The 20110-nt window shown below is 35.5% G+C and overlaps 1 protein-coding gene across 9 annotated transcripts in view; it reads right to left on the reverse strand.

Moving 5' to 3' along the window:
* The window catches only part of DMXL2 (Dmx like 2), a 179537-nt gene that overhangs the window by 144417 nt on the left and 15010 nt on the right, over positions 1-20110 (reverse strand). For 7 of the 9 annotated variants that reach the window (XM_035259655.3, XM_035259654.3, XM_002753485.7 and 4 more), the window contains 3 exons: positions 7133-7258; positions 4492-4563; positions 1086-1164 (listed from right to left, as the gene is read on the reverse strand). In XM_035259655.3, the coding sequence (XP_035115546.1) occupies positions 1086-1164; positions 4492-4563; positions 7133-7258 (277 nt within the window). Of the gene's footprint in view, positions 1-1085; positions 1165-4491; positions 6930-7132; positions 7259-20110 lie in introns of all 9 variants that reach the window. The other 2 variants (XM_078334243.1, XM_078334244.1) reach the window with 2 other exon arrangements.

Raw genomic sequence — 20110 nt, forward strand, 5'->3', positions numbered from 1 at the left:
GGGAAATACATGCACATGGGCTTCTGTTTAGATCTGTAAACTATTAATATTATGTGAAAAGTAACCAATATCACCAATGAAAAACACTTGGTTTATATATAATTTTTAAAGTCCCTTAGAAGGAAAAAAAGCATCTTTCTGGACAGCAAAGAGCAGTTCTTAAGATTTGAGAACAACAAAGAAAAGCTTACTTGCAAAGAGTTATTATGTCAAGCAAGTAAAAAAAAAAATTAACAGCAAACGTATTAACAGATAACAAACTCGCCAATAACTCTGAAATTACCACATAAAATGACCTTGAGATATAAGGCATAACTATAAATTAATAAAAGGTGGTTTTATACATGAAATATAAAAGTAATCCTCATTAATTGTGAATATAAAAAGGGACAATCGCTATTATTAGAGGTTCTTAATTTTTCTAAATTAAAGCAATTTCCTGATACAAATGATAAAATGAGGTGAAGTTTTTTGGTATTATTTTTGAGACGGAGTTTCACCCGTTGCCCAGCCTGAGTGCAATGGCACGATCTTGGCTCACAGCAACCTCCGCTTCCCAAGTTCAAGCAATTCTCCTACTTCAGCCTCCCAAGTAGCTGGGATTACAGGCATGTGCCACCTCGCCCGGCTCAATTTTTTGTATTTTTAGCAGAGATGGCGTTTCTCCATGTTGGTCAGGCTGGTCTCAAACTCCTGACCTCAGGTGATCCACCCACGTCAGCCTCCCAAAGAGCTGGGATTACAGGCGTGAGCCACTGCGCCTGGCCCGAAGTTTTCTTGGTCTCTGTTTTATTTCTAACTGTGTTTCTAAGTAAATACAAGAGTAAAGTGCAGCACATGTTAACTAGGAAACAAATCATCACTGTTTCTTGAAATAAAACACTTAAAGGCAGGGGAAAAAACAGAATAGTAAATTAAGCATTGTACAATGCACTGTATACCAAGAACAAAAAATTATATTCAGCAACAAAAAGAAGATACAATGTACTGATCATTTTCTTATTATGGGAGACTATATCACATTCTTATCATACATTTAAAACAAATATTTAATTTAAATAATTTTAAATATAATTGCTAAATACCTTGAGGATCCCATGCTAAGTTGTATGTCACAGAACTCAAAAAAAACTGCCCAGTTTTAAGCCACTGGCACTTGAGTTGCTGAAATATGCAGACAAAAAGAAATAAGAAAAAAGAAAAAGTATTTTTAAAATAATAACCCAAAACACTACCATTTTATCATTTTCTTCAACTTACGACCTCATGATCTGAAACAAACATGCAAATATTACACTATTATTTTCGTATACTGTTTTTAACATAACTTTCATTGGTTCCACTACTATTTATTCTACCATATTGAGCTCCTTGCCATGCCCAAACAAAGCAGGTTCTCTCAGGCTTCCTTCACATCTATAAATACATTCCTATGTTTAGGATACCCTATTCCTCATGTCTCCATCTGTAAACTCCTATCCTTCCACTAAGATAAGCTAACTCATCATCTCGGCTATGAAGCCTTCTCTGACATCCTGGCAGAACCAAAAGCACTTTTATATTCTGCCATTATAACACGGATCACATAGAATTAGTATTTGTTTACATATCTGGCTCTCCCATTAAATTGCAACTGTGCAAGGGCAGAATCTATGTCATAATATTTTTTGTTATCTTTAGCATTTGTAATAGCTGGTACAAATATGTTAAATGTTTATTAACACAAAATAAATGCACATTAGAAAGAAATGCAAATTGTCATAATCTCATGGAGTCGATGCCTAAAACTAGATTTATCTCCTCAAAAGTCACCCGATTTGCACTACTGTATAAAATCCACAAATTTTATATCTGAATTTCAACTTATTTTCTTAATATTTTCATTCTAAAAGGTGATTTAAAGTTTAAAAGTCTTTTATTTAAAGATCTTTGCCATGAAATACAATCTCTAAGTAAACAAAAGTTTACATATTTCTTTGTAGTACATAAATATAAAATGTCCTTTTGTGAGAGGATATTTGTATGTTTTGCAAATGTCCTCTCACAAAAGGACATTTTATATTTATATAAAGCTATGTTACCTTAGGCAAGCTATACATTATTTGGCAAATAATAATTTTTAAATGGTAATACCCTTTCTTGTTACAATATTTTAAGAATATTTAACAATTTAAAATTTTATGCAAGGTTTCTTGATTACTTTGAGGAAGAATTTTAAAATATAGCTGCAACCCAACAGTCTGGGAGGCCACAACAGACAGATTGCTTAGGGCAAGAATTTGAAACCAGCCTGGCAACATAGAAAGACCCTCTTCATCCGTATAAAAAATTTTAAAATTAGCTGGGCATGGTAGCGCACACCTATAGTCCTAGCTACTCAGGAGGCTGAGGTGGAAGGATCACTTTAGCCCACAAGTTTGAGGTTACAGTGAGCTACGATCACATCACTGCATTCCAGCCTGGGTGACAGAGCAAGCCTCTGTCTCTTAAAAAAAAATGTCTGTGTATCTCTCTCTCTCTCTTTCTCTCTGTGCGTGCACGTGTGTGTGTGTGTGTGTGTGTGTGTGTGTGTGTGTGTGTGTATCTGCAAACCCTGCACTTCATTATCCAAAAATAACTTTATAATCAGAGAAAATGTTATTTTTAAAGCCTACCACTGCTGGCCAAACAACAATCACAACAGCACACTATTTTAAATACTGTTCAACAAATCCATTTTAGTGTAGTAATTAAGTAATTCCTAAAATTATAGACATTCCTAAGTATTTTTTCCTTTAGTGTTCCTCAGAGTATAATCTGTGGAGCAACTACCCTCAAGAAATTTGGGGAATGAGGCCTAGAAACCTGAATTTTTACTATTTTAGCTTTAGGTGACTCTGAAGTAGCCCAAAATTTGATATTCATTTCACAATACTACTATAGGGAAAGATTAATATTTTAATTTACACTGTTTATGGGGAATATAAAAATATAAAAAGATATATTAAAATATATACATTTAATAAAAAATACCAAAACCATTTGCTTTAATGCATTTCACTTTAAAAATACTTTTAAAATTACTTATAAATATATACTTTTAGCATTCAAATTTAGCATTTGCAATTTTGATTATTTGTGAGTGAAGGTGGAATTTTAAATGCATGTAGTACTTTTTAAAGGGGTTAATCCTAACCACATTGGATATTTTTTAATGTTAAGTAAGACAAATATATAATATAGTACCCAGTATGAATACGGATGGTTCACAATGTGGTATGCTTAACCACTTAGCTGGTAAGTGAGCTTTTCTAAACTCCTAACCCCTTCATTCAGTCAACATTTAGGAGTAACTGATATGTTCCAGATACTGTTCTATGTACTGGGGATTCACCTGTGAAAAAAAGAAACAAAGCCTCCTACCCTTATGCACCTTTAGATAACATTCTAAATAGTAAACGATAAATAAATAAAAGCTGCAAAAATAATTTTAAACAGAAAGTGGGGTTACAATTTTTTAAAGGGTGGTCAAGGTAAACCTCATTGACAAGGTATTATGAGCAAAGACCTAAAGGATCTATGGGAGCTATCTCTGGAGATAACTGGAGGAAAAACATTCCTGACAAAGAAAACAACCAACACAAAGGTTTAAAGAGGGAGGGGTAACAGAGAAATACTAAAAATGCCAATGTAGTCGGAGTAGAACCATGAGCTCTGAGACATAATAAGTGTGGTACTGAGTAAAAGGGAAGTTGTAGTCTACATTAAGGCTTTTGCCTTTCTATCTGAAAGAAATATGGAGCAACTGGGCTTGGTGGCTCATGCCTGTAATCCCAGCACTTTGGGAAGCTGAGGCAGGAGGACAGCTTAGCCCCAGGGTTCAAGACCAGCCTGAGCACCACTGGGAAACCCCATCTCTACAAAAAATTTAAAATTTAGCTGGCAATGGTGGCACATGCCTGTAGTCCCAGCTAATTGGGAGGCTGAGATGGAAGGATCACTTGACCCTGACAGGTTGAGGCTGCAGTGAACAGCAATCGTGCCACTGCACTCCAGCCTAGGCAATGGAGTCAGACCCTGTTTCCAAAAAAAAAAAAAAAAGAAGGAAAAGAAAAAAAGAGAGAGAAATATGGAACCATTGCAGAGCTTTAAGCAGAGAAATGTCATGATCTGCTCTGTTGAGACTAGAGACTGGGGGTTGAGGGCAACAGGAAAACAGATATCAGATAGAGATTAGTAATCCAGGCAAGAAATCAGAGTAATTCAAACTAGGATAGATTTCAATTAACACAGTAAATCTCAATTTGCAATGTTCTAGAGACCCGAGTTTCTAAAAGCACTAGGGATATATCCCTAGTCAATTTAAGAATCCTACCTTAAAGCACCAGACCAATTTTCACTGATACTCTAGTCCACTTTCAGTACTAGCTCCTAAGGAGCTTTTTATTAACATCACTTGGATTCTAAAGTTAACTAGATTCTAAAAGTATTCTATTATCCGTTAATACTTACACAATTTCTTTTATGGGAATTTATGCCCAAGGGCTCAAATATACAAACAGCATTACCATATGAAGCTGCAATCTAAAAAATAATAAATATAGCATTAATAGCTAGAAAAGCGTAAAATAAACATATCTTCCTTTTCATAGTAATGTATAAACCAATTACATATAATATCTCAATACAGAAGTCATGGTTTATTTCCTTCCATAAATGTATCTTGAAGTATACTGGAGTTATGAGTCTTTTCTCTGTTATCAAAAAATTCAGCAAGCTTTATTTTACATATCAAATAGAAAGCTGACCTATTCAAAGAAATCATATTTTCCTCAGAATTTTATTTTTTCAGATAAAAATAACTATTAAAAAATACATTTCGAAAGCAAGCATCTTTGTCAGAAACTTTACAATCAGTGAAAATAATATAAAATCCATGAGAAAAGCATCAAATAATAACAGGTCTTTAAAATATTTCAAATAAAATGGCCTAGTTATACCATCAAACAGAAAATACCAATTGGGACACAATCTAGAGGAAGGAATAGAAAAAACGGGCTCCGATGTGTGATATTCCCCTCCCTGTGTCCATGTGTTCTCATTGTTCAACACCCACTTATGAGTGAGAACATGTAGTATTTGGCTTTCTGTTCTTGTGTCAGTTTGTGACTCTAATATTCACTGTTTTAAAATTAAACATTAAATTTAAATGTAAAAAAAAAAAATAGGTTAAGGAGAAGTCAGGGAGCCATCCACTGCACCTGGGGGAAAAGAGCTGATGCAGACATCTCCCAGAGGACTGAAGCAAGAAATTTAGGGACGAGGAGGATTTTGTTCCAGGTCACATACCTGTTAAGAAAAGACAAAAATCCCTCTGCTCCTAGAAACTACCAGGGTCTGTTTTCCAATAATTTCTTGAAGGCTAGTTCCCAGTTCACACTCCTCTTGGTAAGAAGGAATTAACTACAGTGACGAAACCAAAAACCATCCTTTCTGACACCTCTGTACCCCGATTAACCTTTAAAACTAAATTAGGTATATATTCCTGTAAGGCCTGACAAAAATATTCCCTATGATTTGAAGGCACTGTCATGCCAAAAAGTGATTTTAACTCTTACCTAACATCCAACATTTTTTTCCAAGAAAAAGCATAATCCACAACAGAAAGTTACTTCGAGTGTTCTGAATGATCCCATTCAACATGTCAATCAATGAACGAATGATTATAATAGACTAATACAAAGTCACCAGTGTGAAAGTTATCACCACAAGGATTGGGGGATAAAAGGACTAAAGGAAGATGGCAATAAAGACAATAACGACATTACAATTTTGCCTTATTAAACCAGGTCAAAAAAGTAGAAACACAAGTTACTCTGTTTCCCATGGTATGAATACCAATGTCTTATATACTTTTTAAAAACCTTTACTCCCAGAGAATGTGTTCATTGCAATTATCACCAGCAATGATATTGAGTTATTCAATAAAATTCACCTCTGACAACTATCATACTTAAGCTACCTCGCTTGGCCTAGAGAGAAAAGCAATGAAAAATTAATGAGAGAAATCCGACACCCTCCGTGTTTTCTAAAATAAGTGTAAGCAATGCTTGGAGGTAGGGGGACCCAGGGGCGGGGGGCGGGAAACAGAAAAGCAAGAAACAAGTATTAGGAAACACCAGGAAATCCAGTGTTTCAATACTACGTCAAATGTTATCACTGAATTGTCAAGTACTGATATATTTACACAAATATTAAGGCTTGATGCAAACAGTAGGATAGAGCAGGATAAATGGTAAAATAAAGTAATCATAATTGATCATTCAGTACAAATTTGTATGATTACTATTTATCACCATGAATATTCTGATTTAACATATCCTTAATCAAATTTGTTACCCAATTAAGAACAATTTCTAGAACACTAAGATTGTTTAAACTGTTATAATAACTATAGGTAAAAACATTATTTCCTCTATTCCTCTAGAGACATTCAACTCTGCTATATAATACTGGCCTTACTGAATTGCTGGCATATACAGCAAACATGCTATATTTACTTGACATGCAACCAAAATTTGATTATGTTTGAAAATAGTGTGGAGGGGGTACATATGATGAAATATTAACCATTTCAAAATACACCCTCTGTTTTAAAGGCTGAATGAACCATAAGACTCTTCGCTCAACAACAAAAAAAATCTTTCATTATATTAACAAACTTTACAAAGCACTTGCTATATGACAATCATGATACTAGACATTAACAACTTGCTGAATTTCTTAATAAAACGTTGATGTTATAGTATGAGGAATATAAGGGGTAGTAGGTAGAGAAAATAAAAGTTTACTTCCCCCTACTGGCTTAATGGCTGCTAGAAGTATTAACTGGCAGAATATCAGTATGCACAGGATTGTAAGGCCTACAGATCTCTGAAGACAGCATACACCTGTAGAACAATTAATTACCAAATTATCAGTTTAATGGCACTTTATAATTTGTATAAAACCTATCACTATACAACTTCTATTAACAGTCACCCAAGTAACATATAAGAAATTGTAGACAAGCTTTGCATAAAAGGATATGAATATTCTGAGATTATTAAACACATTTTAAAATGACATTTAGTAAAGAAATTAAATCCCTTACTCTTCCTTGTTGGTTAGAACACTCCACACAACTGACTTGGATGTTTCCATGCTTAGCACCAGGAATGATCTGTACACATTCAAAGTCATTTGCCAAAATAACGATATCACAGCCTGATCCATATGCCTTAAAAAAAAAAAAAAGTTTTACAATATATAAGATATGCAACTTCTGAAATCTTATTACATAATATTTTATCTTACCTTTTATTGCCATTATGAAGTATACCTTGGCACACAAAGTAGTTAATTTAACACTATCGGTTTCTAAATAAGAACATGAAACGTCACATAAAAAAATTAACTGATGACACTCCATGCATTATCATTCAACAACTGTTACTAATAAGAAAAGGGTTCTTCCAGTTCTTAAATATGACAGCCTCTGTTCCTGCAGGTCATAAATCATTCTGTTTAGACTTTCTCTCCAAAGTTCATCTCAGTAAACCCTAAAATATAAAAGCTCCAACTAAAAATACTAAGACATTGAAGACTCCAACTGTGTTCCCAGGGTTCAAACCAGGCTTTAAAAAGATCGAGAAAGAAATCAGACAGGTATTTTCCAACACAATTCCACATGCCTTAAAGATCTAATTAAATAGATATGAACACCAAAGGCAGAATTACATGCACTGAAGCATGGCTGAACTTAAACGCATCAGTGACCCAAATGAATCCATGATGCAGCCTGCCTCCATCACCCACCATCCATCCCAAATATCACCAGGCCTGAGGGAGAAAGGAAACCAACTCAAAGTTGTTTTACCAAAGGTAAAAAAGTAAAATAAAATAGAAAATAAAACTAATTTATGTAGAATTTGGGCAAATATCACTATATGGTCTGGAAAACAGACGACACAGAATTAAATTTTGGAAAATTCCCTTGTCCAACTGTAATGAGTAAAACCACACATTTCTTCCTATTGCAACACTTCTTGCTGTATGCTATTCCTGTTTTGCAACTTTGTGAATTTTACGACATACGGGTCAGACAGTGGGGACATTTTTTTCTTTCAAACTGCTTACGATTAAATATTCAAAACAACCTAAACCCAATTCTCAAACAAACAAACAGAAGCCCCATTAAAAGTAAGATAAACATAAAACTTATGAAATAGTATTTTCCTCAGTTTCCACACCCTTAAGCAATACAGTTACAACCTACAAAATACAGATATCCAACAGCCAGGGCTGACATCTGATAACATCTTAATCAGTGACCCGCGGCCTAAAGAGGTCCATATAAGGCTGCTAATGAAAGAGGGAAATGAAGATAAAGACTATACAGGAAGACAACATTACTTCTACTAGTTACTAAAACTTCCAAGGTTACAAAAATCCTGCTGTAACCACCATATAAAACATCTTCAACCACGTGTTTGATTTTTACAAATCAAAAAGTTCAACAAGAGAAAAGCAAAGACAGAATTTTTAGCAAGAAAAATATGGAGAAATTCACTCACAGGAGGAAATGATCACTTACATTCTTATAGACAAGGCAGACTTGGTTATACTATGAATTTAGGAAAGCCAAACTGAAAGGGAATATTGAGTATATGCAGAAGAAATGTTTGTATCATCATGCTAATCTTTAAAAGTATAGTATTAAAATAACAAAAATAATCTTATCACTTGAGTAACAATTTCAAAATTTCCAAAATGCCTTATATCATTATCTCAGCAATGTGGATTGATGGAAAAAGCACAGACTTTATCTAGTTTGAAATCGTACACACAGTTTTCAATTTCAGTTATGCCATGCTGTGCTATCTTAAGCAAGTTAAGTTCCCTGAGGATTTCCTCATGGTAAAATGAAGCAAATTACACTTATCTCTTATGATACTTGTGAAAATTAAAATGGAAAATCTACACAGTCATTTAAGAAACAGAACAGTGTACCATGTCCCAAGTCTGGGCTAGGGACTGGGAACACCAAAGTACAAGACATGGTCCCAGTTACTCTAATGGTGAGATGACTAGATAAATTACCAATTACAAGTAAATGACAAACTGCCATGACAGAGACAGCCATGAAATACTAGAAGACAGAAGAGGTACTCAACAAGTGTTGTTATCACTCACTCTTTAATCTTTGCAACAAACCTGGAGGGTAGATATTATCACTGTATAAAGAAAAATTCAAGTTCATTAATTTGCCCAAGAATACAGTTACTAAATGGAAAGTGTTCAAACTCAGGTCCTTACAATTCTTACATTCTTTTCCCTACATTATGTATCAAAGAGACATAATATATTCCAGATAAATATTAGTACACTTTGTTTCTATAAAGATGGGCCATCCCTAGCAACTGCTACTTAAGATAGATTCACTCCAACGTTTCAGGCACCGAAAAGGCTTTTTACTCTTCCCTAGATAACCATAAATGCCTGTTGTTTTCCAGAGGATATGTACTATACTCCATTTTTCTGATCCTGCGATAGTTCTTCAAATTTGCTACATTAAAATCACCTATGAAACTTGTTAAAAACACAGCTTGCTCAGTCCCACTCCAGACTTTAAATTAAAATCTGCATGGGTAAAATAATTTGGCAATATCTATCAAAATCTTAAATACAATATACCTTTTGATCAAATATTCCCTATTTTACCCTATTATGTACAAAAGTTTGCCAAAATATATGTACAATGTTCAGTTAGTGCCCCAGTATTTATAGTAGCAAAAACTGAAAATAATCATGCTACTCGTCAGTGAATAAATTACTGAATATCCACACATAATACTATAGAGCTACTAACAGTTTAGAGGCTGGGTACAGTGGCTCATGCCTATAATCTCAATACTTTGGGAGTTTGAGAATAGCCTGGGAAACACAGTGAGACTTCATCTCTACAGAACATCAAAAAATTAGCTGGGCATGGTGTCATGTACTTGTAGTCCCAGCTACTCAGGAAGCTGGGGTGGGAGTATCACTTAAGCCTGGGAAGTCAAAGCTGCAGTGAGCTATGATTGCACCACTGCACTCCAGCCTGAGTGACTAAGTGAGACCCTGTCTCAAGAAAAAGAAAAAAAATACAAAGTTTAGAGACCATTGGTTTAAAATGGTCTCAAACTCCTTATCAAACTAGTAATTCCCATCAAAATGAACAGCTTATGCCTAGTGCTAATTTCCTGTTGAACCAGTTAGGCAATGCCTTCCATTTTATATAATAACCATGATTAATGCTAAAAAGAAGTCCCTTAAATTATTGCATGTTAACAGCTTGAAAAAGTATAGAGGGCCATTCTCTAAGGAGTTTAATGCATAAATAACCTAAGTGTGGAAGAAAAAGGGATTCATATAATCAGTTACTACTGAATCACATGCATTCTATAACTGAGGGCTCATGAGATTTTAGTGACCTTAAGGCATGTTTAATATCTGTCTGGTTCCCACTATACTGAATTGTTCTTCAGAGCAAGGATCTTACCTTGTCCTTCTTCACCACAGTAGTCCCAACGCCTAGCACATAGGCAACCCTCAATAAATAGATGTGTAATAAATAAAAATATTAAAAGTCTTCCTAACATAATATCTGCCTCTAGAAGTCTAAGTACCTAGAAATGTAGTCAAAGAACATGGAGTTGAAACACTGACACTGCCTTGTTGCTAATAATTTGGCCAACCTATCCCCATAAGCTTAAGAAAAGAGGGAGAGACTGACTGATTTTCCAGTATCAACTGATTTCACAGTATCAACAAATGTAGATCTACTAGAAAACAATCTACCTAAGGCTTCCTTAATAATTTACCATTTACTGAATACCTACTATGATCAAGCAGTTTTGCTAGGGTCTCTACAAAAACTATCATTATCTTCACAGGCTGTTTTTGAAGATGGAGAAACTGAGGCCCAGAAAGGCTAAGTAATTTGCCATAGTTCACAGAATGAGGATCATCTCCTCCATAGTAAAGTTCCTGCTTTTTCCACTGCATCACCCTACCTCTACTCCATGAGGATCTTGTTAGTGCTAGAAGGAGTGTGTTCATCTTTGTAATCCCAGTTAATATACCACACGATGGAGCACAGAATAAGCATTCCATAAAGACCAACAGCTGAGATGATTTATACAAAATCTATAATTTACTCAAAAGATTCCCATTCTCTCAATTTTAGAGAGATCAAAAATGATTTTGTTCCATTCTTCTTTTTCAGAATCCAGTTTTACTAGAGGAAGAATTTACAGTGCAGGAGGAAAAGTGGGCGCTCATTAAGACTGCAAGCAAATTCTAAATTGACCCCAGAGAATATGGATGTAGGCTCCTTTGCGTTAGATAAATGAAATATTTCTAAACCAAGTGTAAACTAACTTCTTCACATGTGGGAGATAGGCCACAGGATTATTATAGGCAGGCAAGGAGAAGGACAGCAAGCCTTTTCTGGAGAAACGGAATCCCTTGACCATATTATCCCTCTTCAGATTCTTTGTAGAGCTGCCCTGTGCCAGAGCGCAATATACCAGAGTCCTGTTCTTCTAACAATACTGATCTATAAAACACTTTATCTCAAAGTTAAGGATATGGTTCAACCCCTACACACAGAGAAGTCCCAAGAAAAGAGGAAGCAACTTAGGAATAATTGCTTTCCTTCCATCCATGTGGGAGGATTTGTTTTATAAAAGAACTAAAGGGTTTCTATGATGATAAAGAATGATTAGCTGATATTAGCAATTCATAACTAAAAAACAATTCTGTAGCATAAGCTCTTACATCCAAGAAAACTTTAAAATATTAACCCTCACTTGTTATAATCCTATTTTTAGAGACCAAATCTATCCTATTAGGAAAGAAAAGAGTATTCTGTGGTTTGAATGTTGAAACTAAGAGTTTTCAACCTGAAGTCTAATAGCCATGTCATAGATGGCCTCAGTATGTCTCTGAACTCTAAAAAATTTTATTTAAAGTTCTCCAAATGTGTTTATTTCCTTTGCTGTGGTATTATTACCACAATAAAGATACTGATGCTTTCTTTAGGGCAGGGGTCCCCAATTCCAACTACCAGTCCGTGGCCTGTTAGGAATGGAGCCTCACAGCAGGAGGTGAGCAGTGGGTGAGCGAGCATTACCGCCTGAACTCTACCTCCTGTCAGATCAGCAGTGACATTATATTCTCATAGGGGCACAAGCCCTATTGTGAACTGTACATGCTAGGGATTTAAGGTGCACGCTCATTATGAAAATCCAATGATACACATAATGTGCTTGAATCATCCCGAAACCATCCCTCTCCGTCACCCCTTGCTATAGAAAAACTGTCTTCCACAAAATGGTCCTTGGTGACAAAAATATCGGAAATGGCTGCTCTAGAGGGTTTAACGTCCTCATGAACAATGCAAAGTTTGAGATAATTGACAACTACTGACAGATGCGTCTAAATTTAAAAGAGTATCAGGCATGTTGAGAGGTTTTTTAATATCCAGTGTAAAGAGGCATAACACACTCATTCGGTCTTCTCTAACTTTAGTTTTATATATAATTGTCTTAACTACATTATTTTCAGAAAGAAAACTAATACTCTAATCACACAAACACTGTTCTAATTTCTCAAATTTCTTCTACGTCTCAGATAAATTGGAGAGTACAAAACGAAAACTTTTAAAAAACTTACAGAAACTTAATACTGTTGCTCAAATTTTTTGCAGTTTTGGTTAATTACATTTAAATTCTCCATTTCTGTTGTGATCTTCCCTCCATAAACAAAAAAACTAATAGGAAGACAGGGTTGTCTAGGCTTTGATGGTTACCCGGTTGTACCAAGAGATCTTATAGAAAGAGTCTTAAGAGGCCAATGCTGACATATGAAAAAATTTTACAACCAAGAGGACAAAGCACAGATTAACAAAGATTTCCCAGGAAAACACCCATTTCCTCTTTCCATTTTGTCACCTAATTGAAATCCTCTTTATGATATTCTCAGAATTATTAATTTCTAAAAAGGACAAACAGCTTTCCTTGTTGAATATGTTCCTAATTAAGCAAAAAATTTCATAAGTCACATATCCATTGAAATCATGTACAAGGTAAATAAGGTACATAAAATGTTGAATTTTAATGTTCTCGGTAACAAGATTTTCATAGAGGAAATAACATATACACTAAATTTTTAAAGTAAATAAGAAAATAAGTAAATAATAAGTCACCTACTCATCATGTTCACCCTTCTTACCCCTCTCCTCCTCATTCCTAGGAAGCAATTACTTAATAAATACCTATGAACTTTTCCTGAAATGTTCAAGATATAAAAGCATATCTTTTATAAACCTTTCTTTTTTAAAACATAAATGGGATCATGCTATATACAATTCTGCCATTTCTGAAGAACTTTCTACATCTGCACAGAGGAAATTAATTCATTCTTCTTAATAGCTGCATAGTATTAATATTTCATTTTGTGGCTTTGCCATAATTAATTTTGGTTGTTTCCATCTTTTACTATTTCAAACAATGCTGCGATGAACAGGTATGTATATATGATATGTACACAAGTGTCCAAGAATCCCTACAGGAGAAATTCTAAGATATAATACACTGGATCAGTGATTAAAATTAATTGCTACTGCAAATTGCCTTCCAAAAAGATTATAGCCCCATGTGTATAAAAGTACCTATTTCTCCACTTCCTCACTAACCCCAATCATTATCAAATGTTTTAATCTTTCCATTCCAACAAAACCTGACATCTCCCTGTTGTTCTAACTTGTATTTTTATTAGAAGGAAAGGAAAGCATCTTCTCACATATTTATCAGCCATTTATATTTCTTTGTCTGTAAACTGACTATTCATATTATTGGTCCATTTGTCTTTCTGCAGTTTTCACACCTACAAACAAACGCTTACCATTATGAACTCCTGGCCAACACCACCACTGCCAACCCCAAGACAAATAAAATTTCTACCCTTCAGATATAAGTTCACACTATAGTAAGAAAAGCAGGGAAGGGATAGCATTTGAGTAAGTTCTTTAGTCCACATGACTGAAAACGCACTTTACTGACATGATTCAGTTATCCTAACTGCCAAAGATCCACTCGAGAGTGCTGAATGAGCAAAATAAATACATGAAAAAGGAACTAAACAGTAAGAAGAAAGCTTAGAGCAAAAAAGTTTAACCTAAGTCAATGATAAGTACAGAAATGTCGGAAATAACCTAATAACGACTGCTTGCGTGGTAATCGAGGGGACTGGGACTGTTCCTCTTAGAAACAACTCATATCAGAAAATGCAAAATTAACAAAATTTATACAAGTAACAGTAAAAAAAGGCAAGGCGGTGGGTGGTATGTTGAGGGAAACATAAGACAAAGCTTGACTAAAATTTGTAAAAACAAAAATCTATGGCCAGAAGAAAAAAAAAAAAAACAGAAAACTTAAGAAAATATTATGAGTAAATGGTAAAAGACAAAATTATTTCAAATTTCTTCCTAACAACTCCAAAACAGCAACTGGCCTGCAAGAAATAACTTTCTTTATAAAAATAAAAGTTTGGCTGGGCGCAGTGGCTCACACCTGTAATCCCAGCACTGTGGGAGGCCAAAGCAGACGGATCACAAGGTCAAGAGATCGAGACCATCCTGGCCAATATGGTGAAACCCGGAGTCTACTAAAAATATAAAAATTAGCCAGGTGTGGTGGTGTGTGCTTCTAGTCCCAGCTACTCCAGAGGCTGAGGCAGGAGAACAGCTTGAACCCAGGAGGCGGAGGGAGCTGAGATCACACCACTCCACTCAGCAAGACTGTCTCAAAAAAAAAAAAAAAAACTAAACTTAGATTTTTAAAAGAACTAGTTTTAATGTTACTGAAAAAACTAGCCAATTTTGATAATTTACTAATAGATGGAACCATAATAAACTTCTATTTACTAATCTAAAGAGAAACAGATACTTGCAGTACAAACTAAGTCTATTTATATACCTCTGATAAAGAAGAAAAATGTATTTTTGTTTGTTTGTTTACCGGTGCTAGTAACATCTGAAAGGAAAATTAGACATTGAAAAGCAAAATATGCAATAATTATTTGCTCTAATTAACCATTATAAAACCAACTCTATCTCCAGCTTGCCTGCATTCTCAATAAAGGTAGATCCAGAAGTAGAAATCCAAAATCATATCTCTTATATTTGATATGTCAGTGCTAAGAATAACTATTTTAATAACTTTTCTATGTCAGTGCTAAGAATAAATTATTCAAGTATTCATTGTCAAAAATCTCTATAAAAATAAAAACACAGTAATACTGTAAAAATCAGCCCCATGGCCTGGCCAACATATACAAAAACCTAGAGTCACCTTTTGGCTTCAAATTTATTCTCAAAAGCTTGGAGTATGTAACAATTTGCTTCGTCAAAAATAACGAAGTAAAATACTACTTTTTAACAGCTACTTCTAAAGAAATAAAAAGCACATTTTTAGACATTATAAATACAGAAACTATTTTAAGTGACCCAATATTGTGTTTTGGGTTTGTTTTGTTTTGTTTTGTTTTGTTTTGTTTTGTTTTTTTGAGATGAGATCTCACCCTGTCCCCTAGGATGGAGTGCAGTGGCACAATCTTGGCTGTCTTCAACCACTGCCTCCCAGACTCAAGCAATCCTCCCATCTCAGCCTCCCAAATAGCTGGGAACACAGATGCAAGCCACCACACCTGGTTAATTTTTTGTATTTTTTCGGTAGAGATGGGGTTTCACCATGTTACCCAGGCTAGTCTTGAATTCCTGGGCTCAAGTGATCTGGCCAGGAGTGCTGGGATTACAAGGCCTTATCCTCCTAAAGTGCTGGGATTACAGGTATGAGCCACTACACCCAGCCACAATACTGTTTCTCAATTTGTTCTTAATACATTTTACATTTGAAAGTTAATTGTATATTATGTCATATAAACCAATATTAACAGGTAACATTTATGACAACTTCAAATTATTTTTTAACTATTAGAAATTTCTGGAAAACCATAAAATCTAAATGTTGATATTTTGAGGGAGATGGTTGTAACAGCATCCCAAAAGTTTTACTCAAATAGTATGATTGAACTATTAAATTGTAATTAAACTTCCAACACCTTCAGTATGATGGAAAGAGGATATTCCTGAGAATCTAGAGAAACTAACACTACAACAATGGGTACATCACAATCTTCCGATAGATGTTTCCCTCAGGAGCCAAATGAAAGATTTTGGCTAGATCATTTACGACCCCTTTTTCACACTGTAATTCTGTAATTGTAGACAAATTTGCTTCAAAAAGTCTCCAAAAGATTAAATAATCCAGTATGCACTGTTTGACATAGAGCCCTAGGTAAGTGGACACAGTATGTTCTTTACTTTGTGGCATTTCCCCTCCTCACAGCCGGCAGAATTAGAGGATGGTCCAGAATAATGACTTATGACTAACAACCAGCTGGAAATGATGGTGGCTAACAACCAGCTGGAAAAGATGAGCTAACCCAATCAAAGTCTACTCTGGGAAATGTAAACCAAAAGACTCTTTCACAGAAGAGTGGACCTGAAAAGTCATGTATACTCAGGAATAAGGCAACTATTAAGAATCATGTGCAACTTGAAGAGGAACTCGCAAGTTTCAGAAGCACATAGATCAGATACCCAAAGACAAGAACTTATGAGAAAACAAGTGCATAAAATCCCTGAGAAAGCAGTTGATACTATCAGCTTTCCAGTTCCAATTACTCTGAAGTCCAATCACACTTCCTTGATGGTTTATTGTATATCTTAAAATAAACCTTGCTCTTACTTCTGTACATTTGTCCCTTGCCCTGACTAGAAGCAAAACTGATACAAAGATTAGGGATATACAGAGCAAGGCTTCAAAGAAAATGTGGATTCAGCCATGAAATTAGGATGAGGAGTGCAATGAGAATACTGGGATGCAAAGAGAGCAAAAAGGATGTATACAGTGATAGCAGTTTCTAGTTTCTAAAGTTAACTGTGATCACTTGGAACCTGGAATATGTGATTGCAAGACTTTTGAGCATTAGTTAGCCAAATGTACTTTTTTCAGCCTCTATTAAAGAATAGAAAAAGCAATGAGCCAGAGTATGATACAGCATCAAACCACAGAGCTTTTCTGGAAAATAACTTGGTATTATGAATTAACAGATTTACATAGAGTTTTTTGATTCAGTAAGCCTATTTTTAGGACTTGATCCTAAGAAAACGACCTATAATGCAAACAAAGATTACAATCAGTATTAAGATGTTTATTGCACCATTATGTAAAGTAATAAAAAAGGGAACAATCTAAACAACACATAATAGAAAAATTATGCTTTATCATGTCAAGCATATTGTCCATCTTATTCACAGGCCTTTCTGCAGTCCTGTGAACAAGTGCCCCATCTACAGTCCTTCTGAAAGGGCAACTCTGCCAGACCACCTGATCAACACCCACAGCATAAAACTGACTGAATCCGGGGTTGACACTTGATTCCAAAGACCCAAGAATTTAATACCAAAAGCTATAGGCTGGCCAGCAAACTATGATGTCGTCTGGCTTAAGAGTGAATTGGGCCAGATTCTACTTCCTAATTATTCAATTAGGAAAAGCAAGACATGTAGCAGGTAGTAACAGAGACTAAAGCCAAAATGGCTTTATGTACACAGAGGCCAGAGCAGTCACTGTGATTCTCATACAAGCCAGTTTGAATAGACCCAACACAAAAAGAGGCACAGACACTGTAAGAAACCACATAGCCCACTAGAAAGAGTAACCAGTCCACAGGAATGAGTCCCTGATAACTGAGGCTCAACTGTACTACAACCTGTGTTATAAGATTCTTTGAAGATCTGTCTTCTATTCCCTTTTCTATATCCTTACAATAAATTTCCCATTACTAAGGTAATCTGCCTTGACTAGTTCCATTTTAACTCTTTTTTTTTTTTTTTTTTTTTTTTAAGAGATGGGATCTCGGCCGGGCGTGGTGGCTCACGCCTATAATCCCAGCACTTTGGGAGGCCGAGGCAGGTGGATCACGAGGTTAAAAAATCGAGACCATCCTGGTCAACATGGTGAAACCCCGTCTCTACTAAAAATACAAAAAATTAGCTGGGCACGGTGGCACGTGCCTGTAATTCCAGCTACTCAGGAGGCTGAGGCAGGAGAATTGCCTGAACCCAGGAGGCAGAGGTTGCTGTGAGCCAAGATCTCGCCATTGCACTCCAGCCTGGGTAACAAGAGCGAAACTCTGTCTCAAAAAATAAAAGAGAGAAAGAGAGATGGGATCTCACTATGTTGGCTGAACTCAAACTCCTAGGCTCGGGTGATCCTCCCACCTCAGCCTCCCAAGTACCTGGGACTACAAGCAAACCACTGCACCCAACTTCAATTTTAACTCTTTATTCAACAACTATTTATAACATAATAACTGCTGAGCATTAAGTCAACGAATATCTACTGACCATCTCATATGGTCATAACCCAGTCCTACAATAATCCCTGGAGCCCCAGCAAGACAGAGATAGAATTTATAGCCACTCTCAAGATCAACTCAGAGGACAATGCAACAATTTGGTGTTTTAAGAAACCTTTTGCAACCTCAAGGTTAGCAATATGTTTTCCTATAAATGTATTCGTCTGAATTCTGCCTTCTAAAGTATGTACTGTCCTGTCTTGCACATCTCTAATCTACTTAGAGTTTTGGCTCAAGGACTAGGAAAGGAGACTCTTAATGTTCAAAGAAAGGGCCACAAAATCCTCCCTTTATCTTTTTTTTTCTCTCTATTTTCTCATATCCCAGCCCCTGAAAAATCCCACAGTTCTCCTCTGATGAGCTATGATCCCAAGAGAATAGGGTGGATCCATGTTGCTCTTTTTCTTCTCTACAGCTACTTTGGCACTGAATATAGGCAGGTACAGTCACAGGAAAGTGACTGGTTTTCCAGCCACAAAACCACAAAGGGGAGCCCCAGGAAACTAGGAAGTACCAGGAAAGTCACAGAAAGAGGAGTCTGGAAAGGCAACTCAATAAACTTGCTTGTAAATTCCTGGGTTCATCCCCACGCTGCATAAGCATGATCTTAGCTTAAACAGCCAAGCAAAGACCTCAAAAACCACCTGAGACCACTGCCCAGGTCCCATACTGGCCACTAAGTGGCACACCACAGGATAGAGTATATTCAACTAGCACTGCAAAGGCTTTGAAAATGGAATTGACATGGAAACTACAATACATACAAAGTTGGTCAAACCTTTCTGCCTGAACCCAACCAGGTCTAATTCTTGCTAAAACAAAAATATCAAGAGTCTCCATAGGATTTATACAACGCCCAGAGTTGCATAATGTAATATTTTTAAATGTCCAGTCACAATCCAGAATTACTCACAAAGAACTAAGAAAATCTCAACTTGCAAGACAAAAGACAATCAAGACACAAATGCTGAAATCAACTGACAAAGATGTTTAAACGGTTAGTAGAAAAATGCTTGAAGAGTGTGAGCACTCCCAAATCAGTAATGTAGGCTTCCATCTTAATCAATCAGAAAAAGAAGAGCAAAGCAATTCCAAAACACATAGAAGGCAGGAAACATAAAAAAGCAGAAATCAATGACACAACCAAAAAACAAGAGTGAATATGAATGAAATCAAAAGATCAATATAACACAAAAACTTCAATAAGATAGGCAAAGAGAAAAGATACAAATTACCAATATCAATAAAAGAGGTATCACTACTAACCCTGCACACATTAAAAGCATAATAATGAAATGTCATAAACAACTCTATACACAAATCTCTAAAAATGAAACAGATCAAATAGGCTAATTCCTCTACAACCAAAAACAGTAAAAATACACCCAAGCTGAAATTTATTACTAAAATAGTCCTTTAACTATTAATTAAATTAATGCATAGTTTAAAACCCTTCTGAAAAAAAAAACTCCGGGCCAAGACTGTTTCACTGGTAAATTCTACTAATATTTAAAGAAGAAATGACACCAATTCTACTAAATCCTGACAGAAAGTAGAAAAG

The sequence above is a fragment of the Callithrix jacchus genome, chromosome 8 (assembly GCF_049354715.1).
Source record: "Callithrix jacchus isolate 240 chromosome 8, calJac240_pri, whole genome shotgun sequence".
Taxonomy (NCBI): Eukaryota; Metazoa; Chordata; class Mammalia; order Primates; family Cebidae; genus Callithrix; species Callithrix jacchus.